General features: G+C 53.9%; 1 protein-coding gene across 2 annotated transcripts in view; it reads left to right on the plus strand.

Moving 5' to 3' along the window:
* The first annotated feature begins 9,861 nt into the window (after positions 1 to 9,861).
* FRMD5 (FERM domain containing 5) overlaps positions 9,862 to 21,000 on the plus strand; it is a 73,633-nt gene continuing 62,494 nt past the window's right edge. For both annotated transcript variants that reach the window (XM_064157790.1, XM_064157791.1), the window contains exon 1: positions 9,862 to 10,169. In XM_064157790.1, the coding sequence (XP_064013860.1) occupies positions 10,068 to 10,169 (102 nt within the window). In that variant the 5' untranslated portion in view covers positions 9,862 to 10,067. The remainder of the gene's footprint in view (positions 10,170 to 21,000) is intronic.

A 21,000-nucleotide genomic window follows, 5' to 3' on the forward strand; every position in this document is an offset into this window, starting at 1 on the left:
GAACTGTGTCCCAAAATGCCTTGTCCACAGGTTTCTTGAACCCCTCCAGGGGTGGCGACTCCACCCCCTCCCTGGACAGCCTGTTCCAGTGCCTGACCACCCTTGCAGGAAAGCTGGCTTTCCTAATATCCAACCTAAACCTCCCCTGGCACAATTCCAGGAAGGTGAGGACATTTGGATTCAGCTGAGCAGCTAACCCCTGAGATCTCTAAAGCAACCATTCCCCACCATGAAACTGCAACTCACAGAATCACAGACCTACACAGTGATGCTCATGCCTCTCACCACCTTCAGGGGCAAACATTTCTTCCTTCTCTCCAGTCTGAATCTCCCTCTTCCAGTTCAAAGCTGTCACCCCTTGTCCTGACACAAGAGGCCTTTGAGCAGAGCAGAGAGAAGAAGGCATCGTAGCCACAGGTCCCCTCGTCCTGCTGAGCAGACACTTTGCTGCCTCTTTCCTTTTTTTAGTTTGGAAATGTCAGCACTTTGTGTTCCCATGGGAACCCTCCCTTTGCCATTGGCACTCCCTGCCATTTAAAGAGGCTGGGACTGGAGGGGCTGTGCTGTCTGGAAGCCTGTGCTGACCACTCCTGGTTCCCAGCTCACTGGGTGTGGGATCCTTTCTCCTTGCCCAGATGTCCTGCTCCTTACCCGGGTATCCCATTCTGATCAGGGCTAAGCCCAGCAGCTCTTGGCTTGCAGAGGCAGCCTCAGCAAAGGTGTAAATGAACACATTTGCTGCCCTGTTCTCTCCCAGGGCTTTCCAGGAGCATCTCTGCCATCATCACCACATCCTGACTGGGCGTGGCCAGAGGATCCTGCACTCCCATGTTGCATTTTCTTCTTGGCCATATTAAAACTCTCTAGATGAGTGTGTTTGAGCATGGTGTGCCTCAGCTGCTCTTCACAGAATTCCAGAATCCCACCATGGTGGGGTCTGGAGGGGACCTATGGTCATCATCCAGTCCAATCATGCTGCTAAAGCAGAGGCACCCACAGCAGCTTGCCCAGGATCACGATAGCCAGGTTGGGTTTGGAGTCTCTCCAGAGAAGCAGACTCCACAACCACTCTGGGCAGCCCTCAAAGTGCTGCTCAGCTCCAATTCCTGCTCATAGATCCATAAAGGAGCTGCAGTCTTTGGGCTGTGTCTCAGGGGCTGGAGAACCCACAGTCACAGCACTGGAATGCTGGGCTGGGTTAGGAGAAGGCAGTGAGGAAGCAGAGCAGAGTGGAATCACAGAATCTCAGAACATTACAGGCTGGAAGGCTCCTCTGGAGTTCGAGTCCAACCCTCCTGCCAAGGCAGAGTCACTTAGAGAAGATCACACAGGAACACATCCAGGTGAGCTTGGAATGTCTCCAGTGATGGAGACTCCACCACCTCTCTGGGCAGCCTGCTGCAGAGCTCTCAAATCTTGGTTTGCTGGCCGTGGTGGTTGGATTCAATGATCTTGGAGGTCTTTTCCAGCCAAAATAATTCTGTGTTTCCATGGAACTTCTGATGTTCCAGATTGTGCCCTTTACCCCTTCTCCAGTCACTGGGCACCGCTGACAAAAGCCTGGCCCCACCTGCCTGACACCCAGCCTTGACTGTGGATCAGCACTGATGCAATCCCCTCTCAGGCTGCTCTCCTCCTGTCTAGAGAGCCCAACCTCTCTCTGTCTGTCAGGGAAGGCAAAGCCTCTGTGCTGTGACCCTAAAAACTGAGGACAAGGCTGTGACAACAACCCAGATAAATGAGTTCCTTGCAATTTGGAAGCCAGCTCACACAGATTGCAATCCCTTTCCTAAAAGTGCTTCCACAAGGATGTTTTTTTCTTAGGGGAGCAACTCTGAGTTCCTCTGCACAACATCTCTTTTTTCACTGCTTTCCTGCAGCTCTCACGGTCTCTGACTCCAGCAGCACTCCCAGCTCCGCAGGGACAGGAGAGTTTCGTGTTGACTCTAAATAAAAGGGTAACTTTACACAAAGAAAAGCAACCAAAGCCCAGACAAAGCCAAGCCAAAGCCCCAGGGTTTCCCCAAGTGCAGGAGGGTGTTGAATTTGTTACCCAGCACCGCTGCTGTGGTGCCCAGAGCCCAGCACCATGGGACATCCCCAGCTTTCATCCTCTCCCCGTCCTCTCCTCAAGGAAAATGCTTGGAAAGGCATCATTTTTCTTTAGGATTCATCAGCAGAGGATCCAAGCTGTGGAGAAAAGGTCACTTACTGCTGAACCAGTGGACATCACTGTTGTGTTGATCTTCTGGGGTCTTGTCAATAAAAATGGAATTCAATAACTCAGGCACCTTAATGTCCTTCATGGAGCGAGGAGCCTAAAAGTCAGCCCAGGATTCCAGCTGCAGTCCCACCAGTGCTGAGTACAGGGAGATGATCCCTGCCCTGGTCCTTCTGCCCACACTAGCCAGGCTACTGGTGGCTCATCTTCAGCCACTATCAACCATCACCTCCAGGTCCTTTTCCACCAGGCAGTTCCCAGACACTCTGCCCCAAGCCTGGTGCATTCCATGGGGTTGTTGTGACCCAAGGGTAGGATCCAACACCTGGCCTTGTTGAACCTCATCCTATTGACCTTGGCCCATTGATCCAGCCTGGCAGGATCCCTCTGCAGAGCCTTCCTACCCTCCATCAGATCAACACTGCCTCCCAGCTTGGCATCATCTATCAAGTGGGTTCCTCAGTCACCTCATCCAGATCACTGATTATGATATCTAAGGAGAACTGGCCCCAGCACTGAGCTGTGGGAGCCTAAGTCAATGGCCAAATATGTTTGTGCCATCAAGAGAGCAGCATGTTTGAAGATCATCTCCAGGGACAGCAGCACCTCAGGGCATTCACAGCCTTTCCAGGTGGGCTCTGAATTGCTGCCACAAGTCTCTCCATCTCTTTCCTTCTGAGATGTGCACAAAATGCCCCAGGCTCTGAACTGGTGGGGATTGTCCCCTCCCTGCTAACAGCCCAGGGACGTCTCTGCCAACACACACATTCTCTCTGCAGTTCTCTCACAGCTCCAATTCCCCCCAAATCTGCACAAAAAATGGAGATAATAAACAGTAAATACTCAACCCAAGCTGTTGAATTTGCAGATGCAGGAGCACCCCAAGAGCCCATTTTCAGCAGATGACAGAGTTCTTCCAGAAATAATCTGAAGACAGTAGTTTTAAACATATTTAAGGGGAAAATAAAAGTGAGTTGGGGAAAGCATGACTGTAACGTGGACATGGACATGCCTCAGGACCATCTCTGAGGCATAGGAACCCCTTCCCCTCAGCCCCTTGGCAGATGCTGCTCTAACATCTCTGCCCAATGTGTGCTCCAGCTTCACCCCTTCCTCCTGCTTTGGAAAATCACTACCTGAGCAGTTCACTCCATCCACTGGCACCAGCATGGCATCACAACATGTCTCAGCCTGACCAAGAGCAGCAGTATGAAGCCCATGGGTTGGGAGTGCCAGGGCAGGCAGTTGGCATTCCACATCTATCTGTGGAACCATTGCCTCCAGCAGCAAGCTGGGACTGGCAGAGTAGACCTCCTCCTCCCAACAAGGCTGTGGAAATGTGCAGATGGAAAGAAGAGTCTCCAGCACTGTTTCACAGAATGCCAGCATGGTGAGGTTGTAAGGGACTTCTGCAGATCATCCAGTCCAATCCCTCTGCTCAAGCAGGGGCACCCACAGCAGCTTGCCCAGCATCACAATGGCCAGGGGGGTTTGGAAGCTCTCCAGAGAAAACTCCACAGCCTCTCTGGGCAGCCTGCTCCAGGGCTCCAGCACCCTCCTGTTTAGGTGGAACCTCCTGGGTTTCAGTTTTTGCCAGATGTCCCTTGTCTTGTCACTGGGCACCACTGAGAAGGGTCTGACCCCCTCCTCTTGCCCTCTTTTAGCTCTTGCTGCTCATTGCACAAATCCCCTCTCAGGCTGCTCTTCTATGGACTCTCTTCAGCAGTTCCCTGTCTCTCTTGAACTGAAAATCCAGAACTGAGCCCAGAAGTCCAGATGTGACCTCAGTAGGGCAGAGTAGAGGGGCAGGAGACCCTTGCTTGACCTGCTGGTCACACTCTTCTTAATGTAACCCAGGAGCCCATTTGGCTTCTTGGCCATGAGGACACATTGCTGTCTCACAGTGACTTTGTTGACCCCCAGTACACCCAGGTCCTTCTCCACAGAGCTGCTTTTCCAGGTGACCCCTCACCTGTAGTGGTGCAGAGGGCTATTCCTCCCCAGGCACAGGACCTCCACTTGCTCGGTTGAGCTTTGTGAGGTTTCTCTCACCCAGCCCTGCAGCTTGTCCAGGTCTCACCATCTGGGGAAATGTGGATTTCTGGTGGTTGGGAGCATGTTTTCCTGCAAGGGCTCACCAAGTGTCTCTGCTCTCTGGTTATGGTGGGGAGAGTACTTCCCAACACCTGCCCCCCCAACACCTGTCTCCATCTCCCTGTGCCATCCCCACTTTTTGCCATCCCATCCACCGCACTGTGCGCAGTGGGGCCCAGAGCCACACACTTGGCTTCTCCTGTTCATCTTGGCTCCAGACCCAGCCCTACAGCTCCTAAAGCCAGCACTGGATGGTTCCCACATGCCTGCCCTTGGCAGCTGCCCCAAGTCATTGCCATCTTCCCCTGCAGTGAAATGCCAACAGAATTCCAGTAGTGCCTGGGTCCTCCCATGCCTGATGTCCTCCCACTCATTGCAGCTGGTTTGGATACTGGATCTAGTGTTGTGAGAGCAATTCTGCACCCCCTCAGGACCTGTTTGTGCCCTGGGAGCTTGGTTCTGCTCCTGGGATGGTAAGAAGATGAGAGTCCTGCACAGGTGAGGGCTTCCACCTAAGGGACAAGACTTCAGCAGAGCTGAACAAGCTTGTGGTGCCCAAATCTCTCTGGGTTATGTGCCCAAGTCCCTCAAGCACCCTTGAAAATAAGTGTCTGCTTACACTGAAGTTTCTTCATGGACATCCAGGACAGCATGAGCAAACCTGACACCTCATGGTCGAGCATGAGGCCTTGAGCAAACTGGCCTAGTGAGAGGTGTCCTTACCCGTGGCAAGGGGGTTGAAACTAGTTGATCTTTAAGGTGCTTTCCAACCCAAACCATTCTATGGCTATGACTCTATGAACATCAGGAGCCAGGGCAGGCAGAGCCTGAGATGGAGAGGAAGGAACCCCTGGGCTGCTTTTCCTGCTGTCTTCTTTCTGCACCCCACTGAGTACCCTCTGGTCCATATGCCTCACATTTTCAAGCCTTCTTCTGCAACCAGGAGGGGTCTCCAACTGAAACAATTTGGTGACTGTAGGATAGATGATGCTTTTCTGACAGAGCCTGTGGTTACTTCTCAGTCATGGAGAGCAAGAAGCAGGACCCTCAGGGAGATGCCCCTATGTATGACAAGAACCCTAAGAGAAATTGCAGGTGAAGTAGTGGAGCAAGGCAAATTTCTCTGGGTGTGTTGGTGGGGACAGGTGACCCCAGTTCACAGCAGAGTGTCATGGACATAGGGACAGAGATCCCCTTCACAGGAAGTGTCTGTAAACAGCATGAGAGGCATATTTTAGCTGGTCCTGGCTGGAATCAGAACTTCTCCCTGTTTATGTTCCCCAAACACAAAGCAGAGCACAATTTGCTGCCAGGAGCATGTCTCGGTGTTACCCTGGTGAGTGCTCAAGGAGACTGCCACTGGTATTTGCCCTTTTGAGGGCTGATGATGTAAGTGCTGGCCAAAGCAGTGACTGCTGCCCCATCTCTCCCTGCCTCCAGCCTGGAGCCTCCCACCATGAGCACAGGGAGCAGAGCAGCTCCTGGTGCACTGTGCAGGCAGAGGCCCAACCTGAAGCAACTGTTTGTTGGGAGGTGATACCATGAACAGTCACACCTTGTGCTGTGTCTCTTCCCTACAAGCATCTTTCTCTGCCAGGTGGTGCTGTGGGTGCAATGCTGAGAGCAGGCAGTTAGCTCTCCACAATGAGGCCCTTGGCTGTGAGGAAAGTTAAGGCATTGAAACAAGTTTCCCAGGGAAAACTGTGACTGTTACAGGAATGTGTGGACATGGCACCTGAGGATGTGGTTTATTGGCTGTTGTGGTCTTGGGTTGAAGATTGGACTTGATAATCTTAGAGGTCTTTTCCAATCAGGACAATTCTGTGATTCTATGACTCCAGGGATGAAGAGCCTAAGGAGAATCCTTAGGCTGGTGGCATTGGTCCCAGGGGGAACCTGGCAGAAGATACAGGCTCTGCCTCTTGGAGGTAACCATTTCCCAAGAACGATGGAATCACAGAGTCATTTGATTGGAAGGGACCCTTCACATCATCGAGTCCAATCCTTACCCCAGCACTGCCAGGTCACCATTAAACATGTCCCTCAGCTCCTCACCAAACATCTTTTAAAGCCTCCACCACCTCCCTGGCCTGGGCCAGGCCTTGGCAACCCTTTCCATGAAGAAACTGTTCCTGGAGTCTGACCTGAACCTCCCCTTGGGCAACCTGAAACCATTTCCTCCTGTCCTGTCACTTGATTCCTTGGGAGAAGTGACTAATTCCCACCTGTCTCCAACCTCCTTTCAGGGAGCTGTAGACAGCCAGAAGGTCTCCCCTCAGCCTCCTTGCCTCCAGACTGAACAACCCCAGGTCCTTCAGCTGCTCTTTTCCAGCCCTGTTCTCTAGAACCCTCACCAGCTTCACCACCGTTTTCAGGACCTGCTCCAGCATCTCAATGCCCTTTGATGGGGCTTGTGCTGCAGCTTTGGTCCACATCATGAAGCCACCAGGGCTCAGCTTCTGCCCCTCAGCCTGCCCATCAGCAGGACTCCTCACTCACAGCTCTGCATCCCCTTCTCCTGCTGGGTGCTGGCTGCTTGGTGCTTCAGAAGAGTTTGCACTGCATGTGCCATCCTTGGGATGGGCTTCATGCTCCCCTCATGGGGAACTTTCTGCTCCTCTGAGTGTCAGGAACGACTCTGTCCTCTCCTTCTAGGGTTTTTAGACACAATCCCTTATCGAAGATCACCTGCTGGAAAGCAAATGCATTTCAGAATTCAAAGAGACTTTTGGACAGCTACAGTTTGAGCACAAAACTGCAAGTAATGGAGACTCTAAACATGGAGGTTTCCATGTGGGATTTACTGTGTTAATTATTAAAAGGGCAAGAAAAAAAGGACATTACTCATCAAAACCACAGAGCTGTCCGTCAAAGCAGAACAGAGAGGGGTTTGATAAAGGCATCTCCCAGGCTTTGATAGGTCTTTTTCAGGTAGTTTGATGGAGAAGCACAGAGCTGCCCGAAATCACAGATTCATAGAATGGTTTGTGTTGGAAGAGACCTCTAAAGCTTACCCAGCCCGAGCCCCCTGCAGTCAGCAGGGATATCTGCAGCTAGAGCAGGTTGCTCAGGGCAGCGCTCCCCCTTCTAATGCTGGGGGATAGACTTGATCAAGGGGCTCCTGCATTGCCCCCACGAGTGTCTTTGTCAAGAAAGGCAGCTTCTGTGTCAAAAAACTCAGCAGAACTCGGTGGAGGAACAAAGTCATCAGCCGAGCGGGACAGGGGGGAGAGGCTCCCTGGCAGAGCTGCGGCCGCCGTGCCGTGAATGCTCTCCTCATTAAGCTGCTCAGCTGGCTCCCAAGCTTCTGTTCCCGGTGAAAGCAGCACCTGCCAAGGCTGAGGATCCCATTCTTCATTAGCAGCTCAGCTGGTTCAGAAGGGAGCTCTGAGGCAGATGAGAGCAATTTATGCAGAGTGGGCTCCATGACAAAGTAGCAGCTCCTTTAGTGCATACAAGCATCTTTGTGAGAGTGCCCAGATGGTTGAGGAGCCAGCCCCGCGCCGCCTGAAAAGCGCCCTTGTTGTTCTGGGTGCTGCACCACGGCTCCCGGCAACGCGCTGGGCACGGCCTGTCCTCCTCCGGGGAGCTGCGGGAGTCGGGCTTCCAGCAGACAGCCTGCAGGGGCCACCTCTCTGCCTCTGCCGTCACTTTTTCCAGCAGGATGAAGTGGCCTTCAAGATGCTGCAGCAGGAGACCCTGCCTCTGACATCTCCTTCCCACTCTGCCATTTACATTAATCGGAGGTTTATATCTAGATGGGTTATTTAGATGCTTGTTGGATCCAAAATAACTGATCCTTATCCTCCATGGGGTCCCTCCACAAGCAGAACCACCACCAGGCTTCACCCAGCCTGGTGGGCAGACCAAGTGTGGGAGGCAGGGGCTGGGAAAGATCCATCTTCGGTTACCCATCATGGGGACAACCTCTGAACTGTATAGTCTCAAAGTAAAACACCAGGGTTCCAGTCCTACATGGATCCCAGCCTCACTTGTTCTCCCCACAGTGAGGATGCTGCACCAGGGTTATGTGAACCTGGAGCAGTTCTCCTTTGGAGTGGAGCTGGGAAGAAGTTTGCTGGGCAGTGTGGGGCAGGAAAGGAAGCCCTGCAGCAGAGTAAAGGTCCCTGCACTGCCCAGGGAAAGGTGAGGAATGTAGGGTTGGAAGCCTATCTTTGGCTAGGAAGGCAGGGATTGAGCAAAGCTGAAGCAGAAATGGTAGAAAGACCAGTTAGCTGTGCAATGGGAGACTAGGGCTGGGACTCATGGAGGGAGGACAAGAGCTGCACTGCAGCCTCTGAATGCAGCTGCAGGGGATGGACAAGAGTCTCCAGCAGAAGATGGGCTGAGCTGGGAAGGTGCCTGTGCTTCAGCGGGACAGACTGGAGGCACCTTAACACAGCCCCTCACTGTGTCCTGTTTGGTCCAGGCACTGTCTAGTGTGTGTGGAGGTGGGAGCGTGGTGGGAGTGCTGCTGGGACCTCTCTGTGCAGGGGTGGTGGTGGAAGGATTGTGTCAACCAGGCAGGCAATGTCTAGGGCTGGAGATCTGCAGTGCCGCTGGCTGGGCTGCCGTCCCTGGTCACTGCTGACAATGCCACTAGGTTATTTCACTTCTCCAGAGCGGCATCCAGCTGACTACCTGAGAGTCCTGGTTGTTCATATCCTTCCATGCCTCAGCTCTACTCACCTGGTCTGGTGTTTGACCCATCTCAGGGTCAAACATTTTTCCCTTCTTTCCAGTCTGAATCTCCCTCTTTTAGTTCAAACAGGACCTCTTGTCCTGTCACAACAGACCCTGCTCAAAATCTGTCCCCATCTTTCTGATTGCCCCATTAAAGTCCTGAAAGGTCACCAAAATGTCTCCCTTGGAGCCTTATCTTCTTCAGGCTGAACAACCCCAACTCTCTCAGCCTGGCTTCACACCAGAGGGCTTCCAGCCCTCCCATCATTGCTGTAGCCTCCTCTGGCGCTTCTCCAACAGGTCCATGTCTCTGCTGTGCTGAGGACTCCAGAACTGGCCCCAGCACTGCAGATAGGGTCTCAGCAGAGCAGAGGGGGGCAGAATTCCCTCCACCCGCCCCGCTTGCCCATGCTGCTGAGGATCAGCCCAGGACACTGCTGCGGCTGGGCTTGGAGCACTCTGTGCTGCCTCGTGTCCAGCTTTGCTCCCCCAGCACCCCCAGCCAGGGCTGACCCCGGGTGTATCTAGGGGCAGGGGCTCAGTACCCCCTCAACGCATTACGATGTCCCCGGGAACCCCCTTGCCCCCTCCGCCCCCCTCCCATCGCCCGGCTCAGCACCAAGCACCCAGCCCCCCGCTTCTCCCCTCCCTCCCCCGCACCCGCGGACCCCCCCAGCCCGCCCGGTGGGGGCGGTGGCTCCGCGCCTCCCCTGCCGCATTGGTTTGCGGCGGAGCCCGTCACGGCCGCGGCGCCGAGATTGGCCCCCGCAAGCCTCCGCCGGCGGGGCCGTGCGTGTCCGTGGGTTCCCCCCCTTGCCCAAATCCCCGGGCCCTGCCTCTCCCCCTTCCCCCCACCCCACCCGCCGAGCTCCGCGGCCCGGGCTCTGCGCTCGGCGGCTCCGCTCCGCAGCAGCAGGGCCGGGGCTGGGGCTTGGATCCGGGGCTGGGGCTGGGTGGGGGGGGGGAATGATCCCGGTGCCCCGCCCCGCACCACCCCGCACCGCCCCGGCAGCGGGATGTGAGCGGAGGCTCTGCCGGTAGCTCCGTGCTGCTCCGCGTCCCCGGGAAGATGCTGAGCAGGTGGATGAGCGGCAGCAGCAGGAACCTGGACCGCGAGTACAACTGCACTGTGCGGCTGCTAGACGACAGCGAGTACACCTGCACCATTCAGGTCAGCGGCCCGGGGGGCCTGGAGCGTCCTAGGGGAGCGTCGGGGAACGGGCAGCCCCGTACCGGGGTCGCGGCGGCCCCGCAGCCGCGGCGCTGCAGCCTGCAGCCGGCAGACAAAAGAAGCGGCGGAGCTGGTGGGGTGGGAACGGGGGTTGCTTATTCTGCCCCGCCGCTGCTGTGAACAAAGGCGGACCTCCCCACACCCCAGCCCCGCTTCCCGCCGCTACAGGGAAGACTGTCCCCCAGGCGGCGGAGGTGTGCGGGGCCAGCGCGGAGAGCACCCGGGCTGGGGGTGTCTGCAATCACCGGAGCGCTGCTGGGGTGGAAGCGGGGCAGGGGCAGCTTGGGGAACCGAGGAGTAGCCGCGACTCGGCCCCGCGGAGCGCGGCGGTGCCGGCTGCGGAGGCTGAACGGATCGGACTCGGGTGCGAAGTAAAGTACCGGCGTGTAGCGGTCACTGCTAGGTGTACCGGGGATGTATCGGCCGCTGCTGAATGTACCGGCGCTGTACCGAATAGAGCTGGATACACAGGCGGTGCTGCCGGGCAGGACACATCCGTACGGGGGATGCTGTCTAGCAGTGAGGGCTCACCCCGGCCTCCGTCGCATCCCGGATTGCCCCGGTTCTGCCTCTCTCATTAGCTCTGCCCTAATGATCGCCTGGATTTCATAATTGTCCGGAGGAGGGTTCAGTGCGGTGGGAACCGGGTGAGCCTCTGCCGCTCCCCGTGTGCCGGAGCAGGACCGGGACCCGGACTCGGGGCAGTCGCCCCTCGCCCGGTTGCTGCCTCGGTCTGCGCGGGGCTAGGGTTGTATTTCCAAAAACTAGCAAAAGGAAAAAAACATCGCTCACCATCCCTGCTGCCAGTGGTTAGGTAACGGGACCTTGGGGCTGGAGGGCTGAGGAACGTCTCCGGCTTCGGAGTCTTCTCCTCTCCATTCTCACAATTATCCCTGCAAAGGAGCTCTCCCAGCTGGAGCACTCACAACTCTGCTAGTACCAGCTGGCTGCAGCCCAGTCCACAGCCAGTGGAAAAATTCGGAGCAGAGTTTTGGGTAAAGGTGACTCAATAACATCCAGCTCCCTCCTTCCAGCCTTCCCGGGGTCTCCCTGTTCCCCCTGCTCCGAGGAGGAGGAGGAGGGAGCAGCTTTTCATCTTCAGGCAGCTTTAAATGCTAAGGGAGTGCTGCAGGCTGGGGAGGCACCGTCATTTCTGCTTAAATCCCCTCAAATAGCTCAGACCTAGTGGTGTTTTGTGCAAAGAAGGGCTGGGGAATGCTGATGCTGCTCCCTCCCTCTCCTCCCCCCTACCTGGGTTGTAAAGTGCGACCCAGTAAACAACTCTTAACGGCAACCTGGTTGGGTTTGCATCAGCTCAACTAATTCTGGGGGAAATTAAAAGGAAAGCTGGAGTTTGGGGGGAGAAGGTGTAGGCGAGGCAGCTGGGAGGAATCTGGATCCTCTGCCCTTAGGATAATTTAAGAAGCTGGCGTCATTCTGCGTGTCTTTTTTATTATTATTACTAAGAGCAAGCACAACTCCATCCCATATTTCACAGTGCCTTGGTGGCTGTTGAACACAGTGAGTGGTGGATCCTGCTGCTCAGCTTGCCTGGCCTAAGGTATGGAGAACGAGCTCCCGTTCCCCTCACTGACAAGGTTACCCCAGCTAAATATTTGTTCTCTGTGGCTTGCGTGCTGCTTTAGAAGCCAGAGATGGATAATCTGTGCAGTATCAGAGCAGGCAAGGAGTGAGCAAACCCCTCTCCGAGGAGGTTGGAGTGGTGAATGAGTTTTGAAGGTCATCCACCCACCGGCGCGGATCCCTCGCATGGTGCCGAGCTCCGGAGCTCTTCCTCACCGGGGCTGTCTCCCTGCCTGTTGGCTCTGATGGATGCATTTCTATTTTTGCCTGAAACAGGGAGAAACTGCCCAAAGGCTCAGCCGTCGCTCTCGTCCGCGGTGCTGGCACTCAGCTGGGGAGCGGAGAACTTTGTGGTTTGTGGATTTCGTGGTTTTGCTGCAGTGTGCAGGGTGTTTGTGTCACTCAGCCCAGCGCCGTGGGGGGCTGTGGTGGGCTCTGCACCCTCCCTGAAGTGTGGCACATCGGATGTGTCACCGGGCTTCGCCTGGGCTGGGGAGGACGTGGGGGGCGGGGGGAGGAGGCACGGGAGGCAGAGCTGATTTGAAGAGCTTTTATTTACATCTTGGGTAATGGCGCTGGGCAAAGCTGGCACCAAAATTAACCTCCGGCTGTGCTTGGTGTGTGAGCAGGGGCTGGGTGCTGCTGGGCGACACCTGAATATTCCACTTCAAATTAAAACCTTTTCCATTTGATTATCCCGTGTTTGCACTGCTGATATTCCCACGCTGAACCAACACTTCATTATCTGAGCCTGGATGAATTCTTCCTCTTTTTCACCCTAATGCTCACTCTCAAAGAGCCCATCCAAGCAGGTGGGGGAGCCTGCAGAGCTCAGCTCCGGGTTTTTTAACCCCAGCAGGCTCGGAGATAGTGTAAGAGGGACATAGCTGCTGCAGACAGGGTCTGCAGTGGGGTCAGCACCTCCAGAAGCAGTTTTGTTGGGTTTGGTTGGTTGGTTTTTAATATATTCTCCTAATATATTAATGATTTTGGGGAGAACATCATCCTAGTGGCCATCTCCACTGGGTGCTAGGGATGGTGTGTGTCTGCCTGTGGGTCTCAGACCCTTGTCAGGACTCATCGCCTCTTAACAGCTGCCTGAAGGTGGTGTTGGGTTTCCTGACTCAAAAAAGCTGCTATTTTAGTAATATTCCATGCCACCAGGCACCTTTGAAAGCAATGAAGATGATTTTTCCAGCCTGGGGACCATCAGTTGCGAGAAGGCAGCAGCGCTCCATCCCTCGGTGTTGTGCTGCGAACCCTGCTCCCACGGGTGACGTGTCCTCAGGGGGCAGCCAGACTGGCAGAGGGGGGCAGCCATTCCTGCAGGCTTCTCATCCATCTCCGTGGCACGGGGCTGCCCTGGCAGTGTGTTTAATCTCTGTTTGCCACCTCATCTCCCAACGCACCGCGGAGCAGTGGGCAGCCCAGCAGCCTTGCAGCAGCCACCGCTGGAATAAAGGCAGCTTTGAAAACCCCGATGCTCCCTGCCCGCTTGCGGCTTTGCTGTGACTGAGCTGCTTGTCTGAGGAAATGGTTTGAATTCTTCACGTTGGTGTAAAAGGCTTTGAAAAAATTAAGGGTTCACTCGGTGCATCAAGCATCCCCCCAAAAGGAGAGTGATGCTGTGTCCTGGACCTCAGGAGCGGGACAAGAATGCGGGGATGTGAGGGAATCGATGTCCAAAGGCAGTTTCCCAGGCTTGGAATGTCAGAACTTTCTGCCTAAGATTGGGAATAAATGGAAATGAGCTCTGGAGGAGGCTCTTGGACAAACCCCCTGTTTCCACACGGAGCACAAAGTTCATTAGGAGGCCTGACAGGATCATTAATAACGGGCAGTCAGCACAAAGGGGAGCCGTGGGGTTTGTGCAGCGCGTGCTCGGCGAAGGTTATTTGTTCATTATCTTTTTATCTTCTCCGAGTCTCCCGTTTTGTGGTGCTGGGAAGTAGGTTAGCAGACCGCTGCTTGCCCGGTGGGGCTCTCCTCTGAACTCCTGCGCTCAGATGATGTCTTCTGCACCAGAGGTTGCTCCCTGCTGCTGGGAGCACCAGAAACCAGGAACATTTGTGCCTACAGGTTTAGATTAGTAGATTCATAGAATGGTTTGGCATGGAAGTGACCTCAAAGACCGTCTGGTTTCAACCCCTCTGGCATTGGTGGGGACACTTCCCACCAGATCTGTTCACAGAGCCTCCCCTTCACCCACCACAGCCTGAACTTGGGGGGTGGGAACAGGGAGTGATGTCCAACCTGTTGTCAGAAATATGGAGTAAGGTGGACTTCTGGTTGGGCTTTCCAAACATCACAGAACGCCAGCGACTCCAAGGATCATCTGGTCCAATCTTTCTAGGTGACAGTAGAATTGAAATGAGGTGGCCCTGCATCCTGTCTAGCTGAGTCTTAAAACTGTCCAGTGTAGAGGAAGCCACCACTTCCCTTGGGAGCTGATTGCAGTGTCTGGCTGTTCTCATGCTGACAACTTTTCTTCTGGATTCCAATTGGAATGGCCCCAGCAGTAACTTGTATCTGCCACCCCTTGTCTTCTCCATGGGACTCCTCATCAAAAGGGACTTTTCATCGTCCTAGTAGCCACCCTTTATGTACTGCAACATGGTAATAAGCACTGATGAGGCTCCAGCAAAGCCTCCATGGTAGCAAGGAGAAGCCCAGTAACAGAGTCTTTGGGCTGCAGCAGGTGCCTGGAGGTCACAGCGGTGGTGACAACAATGCCAGAAGAGTTCTCTGCCCATTTGTTGTTGCCTCCATTCAGTGTTTTTATTTATAGCACCGGGAATGTGTTTGCAACTGCAACAGGTGGTTCTCCTCGGCTCCATCTCCCCCGATGGGGCAGCATCCCTCATCCCCTGCTCCCACATTTCCATGCAGATGGTTTGTGGGCTTGGGAGAAAGCTGCCTGAAATGCACAATGAATTTGAAGACAAACAATCAAAGCTGAGAGTTTCTGGGGTTTCATCTCCTTTCTCTTCTCAGATCACACTCCAAGCATATAATTTTCAATACAAAAGGCAGCTGAGGGAAACATCCACTCAGTGTCCAACGGAGAAAAACAGGGATACATTTTAATGGGCAGCAGGGCCAGGAGTTGTTATGGAGACCCTCTGGAGGTGGGTCAGTGCTGCTCCTTCTTCACCAGCCAAACCCACTGCTTTCTGTTGACTTTTCCTACCTTCTGCAGCCTCACCTGCTGGGACACTGCTGCTGTCCTCCTCCTCCCAGCAGCTGGGGCCCTGAAGGAACTGCTTTGCTTGCTGCTTTCCATACACCGTGGTGAAGACAAATAGATTTGCACACAGTATAGGGGGATTTACACATGGTGTGGATGGATTTACCCACGATGTGGGTGAATTTACACACACCATGGGTGGATTTACACACTATGTGGATGAATTTACACACACTGTGGGTGGATTTACACATGCAATAGGTGGATTTACACACACTGTAGCTGGATACACACAGTGTGGATGGATTTGCACATTCTATGAGTGGATTTATACACACTGTGGATGGATTTGTACACACTATAGGTGGATTTACACACACTGTGGATGGATTTACACACAGTATGCATATATGTATTTATCTCTACAGATGCACACACAGAGCAGCACTGCTGGGGAGGCTCTGTTCAGCAGCATGATGAAAGGAGACATTTTCTGCTCCTGTCATGTACAAATCAGGCAATGCACAGGAGGAGGCTCTCTTAAGGTGTCGGGGGAATACTCAAAGTGCCTTCAGCAGCCCACTTGTTTTTAATCCTTGGCTCGCTCTCCGGGAGCTCAGAGGGATTGTCTGTGTGGGAATGATGTCTGGGACCACATTCCAGCAAAGCCAAGGCTTGCACCATGCTTTGGTTTGCCACGTGTGAGACCAAAGGCACCAAAAGCATCTGTGGTGCCTCTCTGTTGTGCTTTTCTGGCTGGAACCTTGCAGGTTGGCTTCTTCTGGAAGCTGTGTAGGAAGATGGGCAAAGTCTGTGCAGTGAGCAAGACCCTCACTGAGATGCCATCAGTCTGGAAGCCCCTTCACAACTTGAGGGAGAGGATGTCCTCTCCAGGGTGTGTGGCATTGCATGTGAAGGTGGTTCCCGAGCATGAGCAGGGACCTGCCCACCCGGTGTTGGGTGCATTTCAGTGTCAGTGGACAGTGGAGTCCTTATTGGCTTGAGAGGTAGTTGCTCAATAGACTCTAAGTGGTGCTACCTCTTCAAGGGTGATGTGTGCTCATCTTTGGTGCTGTGTGAGGTGGGAGTTTGCCAGTGGAAAAACCCAAACCCTGTGGTGCCCTCAGTGCTTCTGGAGAACATGTAGGACTGGCATATACCCCATGGTGAGCACCGTTTGTGCAGGTCTGATGGGAATCCCAACGTGACCTGCAGAGCACATGTGTGCTCCCACCTCTGCTAGATCTCCAGGAGGGAGGTGGCAGCATGGAACAAGCCATCCAAAATCACCTTGCTCCTGGCTTCCAAGCAGCAGAAGAAGCATGGCACTGCTGTCCATTTGTAGAAGCTGCTGCAGGGAGAGCTGAGCCATGCTCATGTCAGCAGCTGCTTGGTTGTGATCAGCAGAACCAACCCTTGTTTGGTTGCAGGAAGCTTTGGAGGTGATTCTGCAAATAAGGAGGTTTCAGGTCAAATTCTTCCCTTTGGAATGTTTCCTGAGTACTTTTTGGCAGTGGGGTGGAACAATTGTTGTGGTGATGACCCAGAACTGCTCACAAGGCTGATGGATCCAAGTGAATGTCTGCTGTGGCTCCTGTGTGGCAAGGAGGTTATGGAGAGCAGGTTCTGGTGGGTGTGGGCTTGAGTGTGTCCTGCCAGGGCTGGGAGGTGATTGGAAAGGAGGAGGCTAAAGCTTTCTTGTGGCAGGTTTGCAGTTAGTTATTTATGGTGATTGTTCCAACCAACCTCTCAAAAGCTTCAGAACTTGGGAAAACAAATCCGGATTTGTCTCTTCTTCAGCCACTCCGTGTGGATTCTCTCCTTGTATTCCCAATGGACTTACAGCCCCTCTCCAGAAAAAGGAAGCCTTGGGATGTGTGTTTCTTTCTAGGTTTCTGTGCTCATTGGTGCTGGCAGAGGAGTTGGTCGTGGGTGAGATGGTTCTTCTGTTCCATCAGCTCCATGGGATGTCATCTACAGGGGTTTGTGCATGCCCGGAATCATAGAATCATGGAGTGGTTTGGGTTGGAAGTGACCTTAAAGATCATCTAGTTTGAACACACTGCCATGGGCAGGGACACCTTCCACTAACTCAGGTTGCTCAAGGCCCCATCCAACCTGGCCTTGAACACGTCCAGGGAGGGAGCATTCACAACCTCCCTGGGCGACCTGTTGCAGTATCTCACCGCCCTCACTGCCAAGAATTTCTTCCTATCACCACTCATAAACCATCCTTGGACTGTTGGGCACATCCTTACCTGACCACCTCGAATGGAAACATGTTTTTAACCTTCATGCTCCAATTCCCTTCCCAGCACCCTCCACCTCTTCAGACAAGCCTGTCTCTTACTTTGTTGCTGTGCTTTAGGAGCCTGTGACATTTGTGTACTGTGGGACACTGGTGAGAAGAAATGGCCTGAAACAGCACCAGGGGAGGTTTAGGCTGGAGATTATGAACAATTTCTTTCCTGCAAGAGTGGTCAGGCATTGGAACAGGCTGCCCAGGGAGGTGGTGGAGTCCCCATCCCTGGAGGTCTTCAAGAAATATATGGACCTGGCACTCAGGGACATGGTCTACGTGTCATGGTGGTCTTAGGCTGATAGTTGGACTTGATGATCTTAGAGGGTTTTGCCAATGAAAATGATTCTATGACTGACACATGAAGTTCTTGCAGTAGAAGGTGGCTGTTAAACATCCACTGAGGTGTTTCCACCTCTAGACACAACAGCAGCTGCTGCCCTTAGCATTCAGGAGCATTTGGAAATGAGAGGAAGAGTAGGGAGGTCTGAAGTTGCTGTAGCCTCATCCTCAAGGATGTGCCCAGAGGGTGGGTACTGTAGCCTCATCTTCAGGGATGTGCCCAGATGGTGGGTGCTGTAACCTCATCTTCAGGGATGTGCCCAGAGGGTGGGTGCTGTAACCTCATCCTCAGGGACGTGCCCAGAGGGTGGGTACTGTAGCCTCATCTTCAGGGATGTACCCAGATGGTGGGTGCTGTAACCTCATCCTCAGGGACATGCCCAGAGGGTGGGTACGTGCCAGCCCCACACGAGCTTTGCCTCCTGGCGCTCCGTGGCACGGCTTCTGCAGTAATCTGATTTCCCGTGGATTTACCAGCTGAGATGTGCCAGGATGTGGTCGTGTCTGAGGTGACCTTTGGGTTTGGGGCTGGCTGGGCAGTTTTGTGTGCCTGCTGTGTGGTGATGCCAAGAGCGAGCTGGGTATCTGCGGGAAGCCCCTGGTCTGTGGAGCTTCTTCTCTGCCCAGAGGCGGTTGTGTGTCCTGTGCTTCAGGCTCCTTTTCCTACGCAAAACGAGGATTTTTGTCACCGCCGTCGGAGCGACGCCGTGGTCCTGGGGGGCAGCCGGGCGCTTTGTTCCTCCAGCATCCTCGCTTTCAAGATGCAGACTGAGCCCTGCCCTTAATTACGCTCTGGCAATTAACGTCTGTGTGGCTTACCCTCAGTGGGAGCCGTCCTCTCCATCAGCGGGAGCGGCTTGGCAGCTGGGCTTGCGTGAGGACCGCGGCTCGTCCCGCACACACAAAGCGGAGCCTGCCTTGCTTCCTCTGCCTTCGTGTCTGGAGGGGACAGCAGGGTAAACCAGAGTGAAATCTGATTGTACTCATGGAGTCAGCAGCTGTCTCCGCAGATAGACATCAGGAGCGGGGCCACCGAGCGAGATGGGGCCAGTTTTACATAATCCTGCTGTAGAGCAGAGCCGTGCTTGAAGACGCAGGATCCTCCAGCTGCTCCAAGGATCAGCTTTGGGCATCTACTGGTGGATGATCCCGGTTTTCCTTGTGGAACTCACGGTGAGGCTGTTCTCTCCCATTGTTCAGTGGGAGAACATAGACTTCTCTGGTCGGGACCACATTGTTCAGGGCGGGGAACATCAACTTCCCTGGCCTGACTACATTGTTCAGGGGGGGAACATCAACTTCCCTGGCCTGACTACATTGTTCAGGGGGGGAACATCAACTTCCCTGGCCAAGACTACATTGTTCGGGGGGGAACATCACCTTTCCTGGTGAGGACCACATTGCTCGGGAGTGGCACATCAACTTTCGATGCCAAGACCACATTGTTCAGGGAGAGAACGCTGAACGGTGTGGTCCTCACCAGGAAAGGTAATGGAAATGGAAACTGCTCTTCTGGGGCTGGGGGCACAGGCTGAGATCCTGCCTCAGATTGTAGGATCTTCTTTGCAATGCAGAGATTAGGAAATGCCTCCTAAAGGGTGGTGAGTGTCACAGGGCTCCTAGCCATGAGAAAACTCCACTCCAATCATCCCACCGTGGCCCTCCCACCACGACAATTTGAACCCATTTTCTGTGGATTTTGGAGTTGGGAACCTCCCCCTGCTCCCAGCCAGGTCGTGGTCCTGGAGCTGAGCAGATATTGAGACCTATTTTTCTTGTGCTGGGAGAGGCAGCTCCCTGCACTGAGCATCTCCTTGGACATTGAAGGTCCATGTGTACTTTAGTCCAGAAGCATTGGACTCCTGAGCACAGAGGAAAATCCTAGGGTGGCATGAGGAGCTGCAGGAGGGAGTGAAATAAGGAGGGTAGGTACTCACCAGGTCCTGGTGTCTCACCAGACAGACAAGAAATGATGATTCATGAGAGCTCTGTGTTGTTGTGCTCTGCAGGGCCAGGGACACCTCATCTGGTTCATCCTGGATGCCAGAACCTCATTGATGCTGCAGCTGGAAGAGGAATATTTAGGCTGCGTGAGACTTTGATGGTCTGTCATTTTGAGGAGAGTTCTCTGTTTTTCAGATGGCTTCTAGTAGGGTTGGTCCAATCCTGCTGGCTCTAGCTTGGCTCATAAGCTGAGGTCCCAGAGGAAATATCCATCTGGCTGCCTGTGTGGGATTTCTCTTTAATAAAAAAAGTAACAAAAATTGATTGAACCATTCTGGAGCTTGGAGAGAGACCTTAGGAATGTCTGGATTGGGTCTTTCATAGTGATTATCTATGTGCTTGACTCCCAGAGTGGACAGGGGATTGGGGCTGGAGAGAAACAAAAGCTGGAATCCAATATAGTTATCCATGAAAAATAGGTAGAGAACATGCTGAGCAGGGACTTCTCCTCAATCGATGTCCTTCTCATTAGCCCTGAGCTAGATCCTGTGCTGACTAATGCTGCTGGCCTGCAAACAAGGGCTTCCTGAAGGAAGCATGGAAGGAGGACAGAACGAGACCCTGGAGCTCCTGGGACCGTTGGATGTGATGGGAAAGGAAGAGAGAACATGAGAGCAGGAGACTGCTCAGCAGCAGAGGGGAGGGCTACGGTTGGAGATGATGGTGAGGCAGGATCCATGTGGGTATGGTGAATGTTGGGAGCATCCCTGCTGTGCCAGGCCATCCTTCTCCATTCTCTAGGAACCCCTGTGAGCCTTGTGTTATCAGGACTTGTCTGAAGCCAGCCACAGCTCCTGCCCTTGCAGTGGGATTGTCTCATTACCTCTGAGGGTTAAACTCCTGGACCAAGCTGCTGCCTAAATCTGGGTGTCCCTGGGCTGTTCCCCAGTACTGGATCCTCAATCCTGATCCAGAGAAGACTTTTTCAGCTCAGGTCCTTGTTACTGCTGGCTTTCCTGCCTTCCACTTGCATTTACCACCTGTGTGTTTGTGGGTTTGCATCACTGATAGAAAACCTGCAGGGAACCATTCCCCAGCCTGGTGCTGCTGCTTGGGCCAGCTCCTTAAGACAAGGCTTAGCTCCTTAAAATGAGGGTTTAACCACTTGTGACTTCTGCTTTCTGATGACAGATTTCTTCATGTGGGGCTTTGGGATAAAGCAGAGGGTCTGGGGGGGATGGGAGAGGGCAGCTGCCTTAGAGGGGATGAGGGGAGGTGCTGCCTTCTGCCTTGCCTTCCTTCTCTGGGCTGGAGTGGGAGCTTCTGTGTCTCCTTAGCAGGATGGACACTGTCCACCAGCAAAACTGTCTGGCTTCTGCTCTAGACATCACTAAGGTACTGATGCAAAATGAATC

Source organism: Pogoniulus pusillus, chromosome 17 (genome assembly GCF_015220805.1).
Source record: "Pogoniulus pusillus isolate bPogPus1 chromosome 17, bPogPus1.pri, whole genome shotgun sequence".
Taxonomy (NCBI): Eukaryota; Metazoa; Chordata; class Aves; order Piciformes; family Lybiidae; genus Pogoniulus; species Pogoniulus pusillus.